This window comes from Ceratosolen solmsi, unplaced genomic scaffold (genome assembly GCF_000503995.2).
Source record: "Ceratosolen solmsi marchali unplaced genomic scaffold, CerSol_1.0 scaffold57, whole genome shotgun sequence".
Lineage (NCBI taxonomy): Eukaryota > Metazoa > Arthropoda > Insecta > Hymenoptera > Agaonidae > Ceratosolen > Ceratosolen solmsi.
The window spans coordinates 3219548-3229852 of record NW_011948427.1 but is presented as its reverse complement, the minus strand read 5'-3'; the positions used below and the strand labels follow the sequence as shown (position 1 = coordinate 3229852).

Sequence of the window (10305 nt, the reverse complement as noted above, 5' to 3'; positions counted from 1 at the left end):
GAGGCATCCTACGGGCCGAGCGACTAAGTGTCCTAGCGAGAGTCATGATTATTTACAAGTAAAGAGTATTAAGAGAAATTTTTGTCGATGGAAAACGACGGGGGATAGGGTGGGGTGGTAAACCTAATAAATACTAGTGTAGTACAGGGTCGACTTCACTTCTTCTTTTTTTCTTTCGCTTCTCTCAAAAATAATCATTATATTATCAAATAAAGAAAACTCAGTCTAATATTGTCAAATAAAGAAAACTCAGCATTTAACAAATAAAGTTTTAATTATTTACCAGTAACACTATGCCTTAGGAGATATTACAATAATATTAATTACTTGCATAAAATTCAATAATTATAGTAGAGTAGATGATCGATGAATGAGGTGGAGACTGTACAGGATGCGCGATTTCCATGATTATCACATGTAATAGATTATTAACCTTATTTTCTGTAACGCTTAAATTCATTATTCTCTCCTTCTTTCGATACAGAGGATGCTGGATAAGCTGGCTTTCTGAATTTTCATTTTCTTCTTTTCCATCATCAACTTATTCTTAATGTTTTTTATCATCGTAATTATAATCATCTCATCATCGTCATCATCATCATAATCATTATCATAAGCATTATCATCATCATCAAAATCATTTATCATTTTCCTTCACACGACATTAGATAGGTGTGGTGGGTGGATTGATGTGGATGGGCTTACAGGTGGAATCAGAGAGAACAAAGATCGCTAGGATCCTAAGCACGGCACTTTATTTATTTAGAAGCTTATCGTGTCCTTATAATTTGTATCTCATCGTATCACGTCGGCACTTGAAACACCACAGGCGTCCGACATAAATATATATTCTAATATATTTGCACTGTATCCTCCTCTAAGAGATCCTTTTACACCTCTCAGCCAACAATAAACGAATGTCTTTTGAAACAATCACTGCGTTTTTATGATGGGCCCTGACTCGAGAGCCTTAGTTATCAATTCTCGTTCAGTCCTGTACATTTGAATCATCATCTCAGCCCCGTCAACTTCCCACGAAGACTTTCTGCTTCTGCTATCGCTCACCACCCTCGTTCTCTCACACTCCAACTTTCTTTCTCTCTCTCTCTCTCTCTCACACACACATACACACACACACACACACACACACACACACACACACATATACATACACAGACTATCTCTCGCTCTTCCTCTCTCTCTCTCTCGCTCTCTTTCAAAAGACTTCCACGTCGTTATCGTCCGCGTACGTTTAAATAATAAATTATTTGGTTTGTATAACGCGCTCTGAGCGTCCTGGCACTTTATTCTTCGCGATCATTATAACACATCCTTACCGTCCCTGACGTCCTCCCCTCACATTCCTCTTCCGGCGCCAATCAAACGCCGCCGTTTAGTCACAGAGCACATTCTGGAATTTAGACTCTAGAACGGGTTGGCGAGGGTTGGAGGGGAGAGGGCGAGAGGCTATTGCCGTTGCGCTGGGGCATAGGGGGAAGGAGACCGATTGTCCACCATGCCGAGGTGCTCGATCAGGTGGGTTGATTCGATCTTGGTCGACAACTCTGGCATTGCTGGCTCAGGCACTGCCGCCTCTCGCACTACGCCTCGAGTGAAAGGGCCTTGCACGCCGAGCCCTGCATTAATGGCCTTGGTGAGGGGGATGGTGACTTCTTGGAGAGATTGAGCGGCTGTTGGCTATCGGCTATGTCCACCTGCAGTTCGACGAGGTTGCTCGGGCATCCAGAGATGACGAGAGTCGTCCCGCTGGAGGTAGGCCGAGGGCTCGTGCTCGTGCTGCTCGTCGCTGCGACCGATAGGTACCTCGGTGACGAGGCAGGCGACGAATTTCCAGCTAACAGGTAGTCCGAGGAAGACTGTTGCTGCTGCTGCTGCTGCTGCTGCTGCTGCTGTTGTTGTTGTTGTTGCTGTTGTTGCTGATGCTGCTGCCTTGCACCCGTCGTTGTCGTAATAACGGACGTAGCAGCCGGCCACCTCTGCTGTGCGTAGCTTGATTGCACCGCGCATTGGAGTAATCCTAATTGAGATCCTTGCTGGTGGACGGGCGACGAACGAGCAGTGAGGGTCGTCGTCGAGGCGCATTGCTCAGCAGGTGATGGTGAGCAAGCCGGCGCTACGGGCGATGACCTGGGCGACGAACTCGCCTCACCTCGCATTATGTAATTATGGATGATGTCAGTGCGCTTGAGTTGTTCGGCCGTCATCCTTGGGCTCTCCATGAGGCTCTTGGCCAAGGTCGAATGCGTGCTACTGAGGAGGCTAGCAGTCTGGGGGCATTCGGTTTTCAGAGCCGATTGGAGAAGTTGTGGCTGCGCAGAGCAGGGGCTCCTCGCAGTCGGTGCGGTCAGGTGCAGATGAAGCTGAGACTGCGCGTGGTGTTGCTGTTGTTGCTGGTGCTGGTGTTGTTGCTGTTGCTGTTGTTGATTATGGTGCTGCGATTGCTGATGCTGATGCTGTTGATGTTGCTGCTGATGACCAAGATGATGATGGTGATGTTGCTGCTGTTGATGCGGTGACTGGTTATGGTGCTGGTGCTGCTGATGAGCTTGTGGTTGTTGCTGTTGCTGTTGCTGTTGCTGCTGCTGCTGCTGCTGATGACCGAGGTTAGCGCTTACAGCTGGTTCCGCCTCCGCGCTATCCTTCTGTCTGAGGGCGCGGAATTTTTTGTGTGGCTTGTAAGCTTCATCCATAAGTGAATTGGTGTCGTAGAGGGGTGGCGCTTGGAGTACTCGCTTCAGCACGGGCATGTCTTCGACCTCCTTATCCTCGGAGCGCGGACTGGAGCAGACGCTCGTGGGGGCGCTACTGGTGCTACTGCTGGCCGGCTTGTCGGGTTTCTCGGTACCCGACTCGATACCGCTGTCGCTCGGAGAGTCGAGCTTACGGAAGCGCGGACACTGAGGTGGCTGGGGTGTTTTAGCGAGGCTAGCTCGATGAAGCTCGTCCTCACCGGAGCTCGTGCTGCCGGAGTTGGCTCTTCGACGATGGGGACAAAGACCGCCGGCGAGTGTCGCCGCGAGGAGGGGAGCGCTCGAGGCATGATGTCCTGAGGTCGGCACTACATGCTTGTACTCCGTTTGCTGGTACTCGGTGAGAGCGGCAACTTCACCGCTGCAGGTGCTCTCGGTGCTAGATACACTGCCGAGTGGGCTCTTCACGGCTTCGTCAAGCGTTATGTCCGAGGTCGAGCTCCAGGAGGCTGCATGTTCTTCCTCCATAGGCCAATGCTGCTGTTGCTGCGGATGGGATTGTTGTTGTTGTTGTTGTTGTTGTTGTTGTTGTTGTTGTTGCTGCTGCTGGGCTTGTTGTGCTTGTTGAGCTTGCAGTTGCTGCTGCTGCTCCGTCATCTTGAAAGCGAGCAATTTCTCAGAGTGTAGAGTGTTGAGAGTCCTCAGATCGGGGATCTTTTTGAGCAGCTCGCGCAAAATGTCTGGGTGCTGCGGGTGATTCTGGGCTAGCACGGTTTGCAGTGCGTTGCGTAATTTGTTGTGCATCCTTTCGACGAGCTCGGTGTTTCGCAGCCCCGGTCGGTCAGCCGCTATTACCACCACCGAGCAGAAGAGGCCAAGCTCGGCGTCCGAGAGTCTGAGGGAGTTCACACGCTCGGCAAAGTCGAACATCGAGTCCATGAGGAAGCGAGCGTTGCTACTATTGTGAATTGACTCGCGTTTCAACACCTGACCATTCAAGCAAATCATGCTGTTCGTCTGGGCATCGAACATGCAAGCTAGCCGCACGAGAAGGACTTCGAAGACACCGGCCTTGAGGAGGGTCACCTGGTCCTCCTGGGCCAGTAGGCTGAAGCCGGGTATGCGCTTGGCAAACTCGACCACGCCGCGGATCGCCGGCGAGAACCTCTTTGAGAAATCCTGCAAGAGCTCCTGCTGTCCGGTCAACGGCTGCGGGTTCGGATTCAGCGGGCACGCCTGTAACATCGAGCGAAGCAATGCCGACGATTATGCCACGTGTTACCGGCGTTGAGGCGCGTGGATACTACCGAGGAAGCCCCCTCTCCCTTCCCCGTCATATCTCATCACTCGATAATCGATCCATCATTATGTTATCGTTTGGATGAAAGAAAATGCAGAATAGCGATTGAGAAAAAAGAAGGGGAATGATTTGGGGCAGACCCAATTGGATATGTGGTCAGCAACATTTTCATATTGCCCCAAGCCATCCCCCTCATTTTCCTCTTGCTTATGCGCTCTCGCTTTCTTCATAACTCGGTTACGAGGCTTCCTTCGGCGGTGCTCTCTCGCGAGCCGACGCAAGATACCGATCATCGGTAAACAATAAAGCCATGCAGCAATGAATTTTGTACTCACCAGTGTCGGTGGACAGGCTGTGTAGTTGGGCGTCTCGCGGGCTCTCGCGAGAACCGGGGCGACTTTGTCACGGGTGAAATCGCACGTATCCAAGTGGGCGCGGACAACGGTGGCCAACAGTCGCTGCTCGTCCTCGAGCTCCGCGGCCACCGCCTTCTCCTGCGAGCGGCTATGGGAGCTCTGCTGCATGGCAGCCAGAATCCTGGCCTTCTCGCGCTTGGGCACGCGCCCGAATCGCACGGCTGTAACACATAAACAAGAGACAAGTTTTTTAGTTATTATTTACCATCGTTCTCCCTTTCGATCAAACTCTCGAATGAACATTCTACGACCGAGCGCGCCGTCATTGCCAATGGGATTAAGGATATCGAAAGGACATGGTAGGGAAGCGTACGGGGAAGCTCAACCCTCAATCACGTGGTGACGGCATAAAAACGTCGCGTTACGCGAGAGGCACGACAATGCCGATGAGAGTGGTAGTAGTGGGCTCCTGGGGAGGAATAGACAAGGACGGTTAGTTGCCAGAACGGGATTATTCGAAGGTAAGATTCGACGCCGGGAAAGACGACGCAAACAGTGAATAATAGAGAAAGTAAGAGTGAGACAGGGCGATCGTTGGCAGTGGTCACTTTCTTTTTCGCGAGACCGCAGGCGACGCGAAGAGCGCGAGGCGAATAGGCAGGCGAGACGACCCGCCGTTTCCGTTATATCGAAAAGTCGCTAAAAGGGTCCTTGAACCTCCGACACCTACGTGCGTTGTGGTAATTGACGTCCCCATTGAGGATCCCCTTGAGGATCGGCAGCTCGTCTCCCATGACGATGGGTAGGAGCTGCTTTTCGAATTTCGGAGAAATGTTGAAACACTTGCTGAACCAGCTATATCGAGGAAACACGGCCTTATTTCGGCCACTTCTCTGTCCTTATTAAATTTCGTCACCGCGGTAAAGCTGCGCGACTACTACTATAATGTAGTACGCCGGTTAGCCACGTTGTTACTCGCGCCTCTCAATCACGATTCATATCTTCGACACTCGCGATACACAGGTAAGACGCGTCCACACACGAGACAGCATCACCGCCGACTGAGTGACGTTCCGCGAGTCGCGTTCAACAGCCGCCCCCCACCAGTGGCGGCGGCGGCGGCGGCAGCAATCGTCGCCGCCGTCGCTGCCACCGCCACCAGCATCAGCGCCGTGCCTACTTCGGCCCCCACTACTGGCGGCCGCGTGCCGCCGCCTCCTCCTACTCCTCCGCCACCTCCTCCTCCTCCTCCGCCACCATCATCGCCACCACCTCCTTCTTATCCACTACCGTTTCCTGCCCCTCCATCGTCGATGTCGTCGTCGTCGTCGTCGTCGTCGTTGTCGTAGTCGTTGTCGTTGTTGTCGTTGTCGTTGTCGTTGTCGTTGGCGTTGTCGTTGTCGTTGTCGTTTTCGTTGTCGTTTTCGTTGTCGTCCACCTTCATCACATTAATCGTGCTCTCTTTCTTGGGTGCGCGCAATCGCGAGTAGCGACGCCGCACGCGTTCGCTGGGAAAAGATTGTGGCCTTTGCGCCGCCGAGTCTTTGGCCTTGAACTTGGTTTCAACGATAGCCGTCGTAGCGCGGATATACGAAGCTACGCGCTCTCGCTCGTTACGACCTATATAATCGAGAGCGGACATCGCCGTTTTCTCCACGGTGTCAAGACTCGTAAGACGTACTCTCTATTACGGGACAGAGCTTATTTTTCCGAATCCTGGGAATGGAGAAGACCAGCCGACATTTTACCGATTGGTCTTATTATGACTGTTCGCATTGCTCGTTATGTAATATCGTCATACAAGTATATAGCACGAATTTGAGTTAATGAGGAGCTAATGAGCAATTTTCCCAAGGTAATTTACGTGCGGGCCATTGGGGGTGAAAAAAATGCGAAGTCATACATTAACGCGCTCGTGTAGTGGGACGACGCTGTCTTCTTATGAAGAATCCGCATCAATCGTTCGCCAGAGGACGAATGAATCGTTAACGCGAACTCGCGGTTCCTGTTGACCACTAGAGAGAAAGGGAGAGGGGGTTGGAAGATGGTGATGGTGGTGGTAGTGGTGGTGGCGGTGTCGGTAGTAACCAAGAGAGGTGGAACATCGCGAGTCGTGCGCGCGCACGCGGCCGCGAGAGGCGCTTACGACGGTTGGGTGAAGGAGGATAGAGGGGATGAGCGAGTCTTGAGCGATTGCGAGTAGTGCGAGTTCGCGAGGTCTCCGTCGTTTATTCCGATGGCGCCACTGTCTGAGCAGCATCGCGACGACCGCGAAGTTAGGGGGGATATAAAGAGGCGAGCGGTGGTAAACGGCGGTTGTGGCAGCGGCGATAGTGATAGCAGTGGTGGTAGTGATGATGGTGCTGGTGATGGTGATGGCGGTGGAGGTGGAGGTGGAGGTGGAGGGGGAGGTGGAGGGGGAGGTGGAGGGGGAGGTGGAGGGGGAGGTGGAGGGGGAGGTGGAGGTGGAGGTGGAGGTGGAGGTGGAGGTGGAGGTGGATGTGGTGGTGGTGGTGGTGGTATGGTAGTGGTGGTATGGTAGCGGTGGTATGGTAGTAGTGGCGGTAGTGGCGGCAGTGGCAAAGGCGGAGAAACGATGACGCTACGAAGGCGGGGAAGAGGGGAAAGTGCGCGACGACGTAGCGGCGCGTAGCGGTACTCTTTCCACTGACGGAACCACTTGCAAGGCGAACAACGAGCGACTATTGACCCCGTGTTCGTACGCGTACGAACGTGCAAGCGAGAGAGAGTGAGGAGGCGAGGAGGAGGGTATAGGGAGGCCGCCGCCTTTGGATTCGCGAACGCGAAAGGATCGATGATTAGAGTAGAGATTCTATTTTTGTATCTTGGACGCGTGTGTTTTTCCGCTCCATTCTTCGCGCTTCTCCGCTATTATTTTCCCCTCCTTTTTTTGCCTCTTTATTTATCAACGGCAAGCTTGTCCTCCAATTTCTATTAGTTTTATTGTCGACTATTGTTTTTTGTTAAAAAAAAGCGTTATAAAGCATATTTCCGATGAAGGTAGCTGCAATTATCGTCCCGGAGTCACTTTTCATACGCGACATTGAATTATCACCGGCATTGGTTTGTAGTTCATCGCCATCCGACCGCGTGAAACATATTTCTTAAGCCTGTAATGGAGGATACCTGCGCGCACTCATTCTATACGTCATTACGATAGCGGGCCTTTGAGGCACGATTAATAATGCCCTCCGTCTATATAAAGCACCAGGTTTGCCGAACGTAAGGCCCCTGTGTTTCTTAATGATAATATCCCACGTCATTTGTCGCGATCGGTAGTCGCCGTCCTCCCGCTATTCGCGATTTTTTCTTCCTTTGCAATTAAAGCGGCATCGATTGGTAAATGAGAAAAAAATTCATATGGCTGAGATTAAATATAAGGAAAACTGCCTTCGATCGAACGAATATATGTTATTACTTTCTCAGAGTGGCGCTTGGTGCGACCGTCCACTTTCGCCCATGAGTTGCGACACTCTCGCCGAGCGCGGAGAAAGAGATAAACGGCCTCGCCAGCGCGCGCTTCTCTCCCACCTCTTTGGGTCTCTCTCTCTCTCTCTCTCTCTCTCTCTCTCTCTCTCTCTCTTTATTCGTGAGTACGTGCGTGCGCGGCTGCTGTCGTTGGCATTGCGTAAACGGTCGATGCCCTCTCGACAACCTAAATTTTTTCAAAACGGTCGTTTATTCGACTCCCCTGATCAGGGTACGCGACTATCGTCCCTTATCGCGTACTCACTCGCTCATACGATATAAACGGCTACGGATGTTAAAGAGAAAGGGAATATTGCGAGGAGAAACAGCACCAGATTTCTTTTATAACCTTTAGTCTTCGCGGTAGTTAATAAGCGTATATTGAGCAACTCGTTGGATGACCTCGGCAACGCAACAGATCGCGTAAGCCGAAAAAGTAACTCACTGACTTTTTTTCCTACTCCGCACCGTTGTCGTGCTCTTTATTCGTACGGCTGACGGTCCAATCTCGCGGTAGATTCGACAGTTTTTTTATTGCCTTGACTTAGATATCAGAGCTCATCGGGTGTATGTAGCTCTACACTAGCCCAAAATGCTTTTGGGCTCAGATTTCTTTTAAGATTCGAAAGCGCTTGGCTCATCGATGCAAGCTCCGTTCATTAATTTAAGTAGTCGGTGAGATTGGCTGGAAGCTCTATGAAATACCGCGGGAATTCGACATTCACGGCGCTTCTGGACTTTGCAACGTTATCATTGAATAAGGAGAGGCAAGGTCAAACCGATCCGGCCAATCTCCCGTATAATTTTAATAAAGTTAATGAGAATAAAATACAAACTCACCATCGCGACTCATGCCGACGGCGATGCACTTCTTAAGTCGGCAGTACTGGCAGCGATTCCTATTGATTCTCAGTATGCTGCACTGTTGATTTTTCGTGCAGGGCCGATACTGGATCTTCTGCTGTATGCTGCGCCTGAAGAAGCCCTGCGAAGCAGAATCACCAAAGCCCTCGTCAGTAAGGTTGCCACCGTCACTATCGGAGGAAGCACTCGAGCCGCCCGAGCTGCCCGAGCCGCCCGAGCCGCTAAGCGCGGGACTGCTGCAGGCCAGGTCGCATTCGCACAAGCACCCCATGGAATTACTCGTTTTATCGCGCGCCCTTTATTAGATCGACCTCTCACCTTCTTATCCACTCTCTCTCTCTCTCACTCTCTCTCTCTCTCTCTCTCTATCTCTGTCTCTCCCTCCCGTCCTCCAACGCCCCTCTCGCAATCTATCTTTACTCTCCTTCCTCTCTTTGCTAATGTATCTCAATTTCAATTACACTCACTCTCTCTCTCTCTCTCTCTCTCCCCCTGTCCTTTCTTTTATATCTTTATCTTCTTAGACACTCTCTTTGCACGAGCGCTCACTTTATCACACATGGGCCGGGGCCCGCGATATTACCGCCTTTTTGTTTTTTAAACGTCTCGCGGGGATTTTTTTGATCACTCGATTTCAAGATAAGTGTTTCGAGCGAGTGTAGAGCAATGCGGTGCGACGCGCGACTGTTTGTTGCGGAGCTTGAGTGTGGACTGATGGCTCGGCGGTGGCGGTGGCGGTGGCGGTGGCGGTGGCGGTGGCGGTGGTGGTGGCGACGGCGGTCCTCTCTGCTCTAGAGAACGAGCGAACGAGCGAGACGCAGAATGTGTGAATGAGTAAGTGAATAAGAGAGAGAGAGAGAGAGAGAGAGCCGTTCGTGCAACGGCATACACAACCTCGCGCCAGTCGCGCGCGCGCCTGCAGAAGAGAAGTGATAGAGGTGGGGGCCCCCTGACCCAATTCTCGGACGTTCACCCGTAGTTCACCGCGTGAAAGTGAGAGTTCCTGCGCACCGCCGCCGACGCTGAGCGCTCCGTCTCCGTCATTCGCCTCGCTCTCTTTTCTCCCTACCCGCGAGCTATCGCTCTGTCCTCGCCTCCCCCTTCGATTAGGGAGGCCAAGAACCTCCCTTTCGCTCGGAACCCCTGAATTTATCTCCGATTCTCTTACGGGGGGCCCGCCTGCATACGTGATCCTTGATTACTCGGTGTGGCGGACCTCGGTACACTCCATCCGGACGCACAGCCCTCGTCCCCTAGCCACCCCAATAACCTCAGGCTGCAAATGAGAGCGGGACTCCTTGGGACACTCGTGCTAATCGCGTCCCCGGGGTCGAAATGTATTTTCGACTTCCGGATGCGCGTGCTTCTAGCAGGTCGTGGAGGCGCCCAAGCTCTCGCGTTCTTTACTTTTTGCAAAGTACACGCGTATTTCTAGGCTTCGCGTAACGCGCTCACGTATAATTATAACAAGCGAAATATTGGCAACGGCCCGCTAGCGCTCTCCGGCATATTTCCCTTCTCTCCTACATTTTTTCCGTTTTTCTTCTTTTACTCTAGAAAGAACTATTCTCGGTTCTGCGGAAGA

General features: G+C 51.9%; 1 protein-coding gene across 1 annotated transcript in view; it reads right to left on the bottom strand.

The window, feature by feature from the left end:
- Positions 1–1448: 1448 nt before the first annotated feature.
- E75 (ecdysone-induced protein 75) overlaps positions 1449–10305 on the bottom strand; it is a 23128-nt gene continuing 14271 nt past the window's right edge. The window contains exons 3-6 of the mRNA XM_011501108.1: positions 8697–8841; positions 4347–4588; positions 2631–3947; positions 1449–2402 (exon numbers count right to left, since the gene is read on the bottom strand). Of these exons, the coding sequence (XP_011499410.1) occupies positions 1602–2402; positions 2631–3947; positions 4347–4588; positions 8697–8841 (2505 nt within the window). The 3' untranslated portion in view covers positions 1449–1601. The remainder of the gene's footprint in view (positions 2403–2630; positions 3948–4346; positions 4589–8696; positions 8842–10305) is intronic.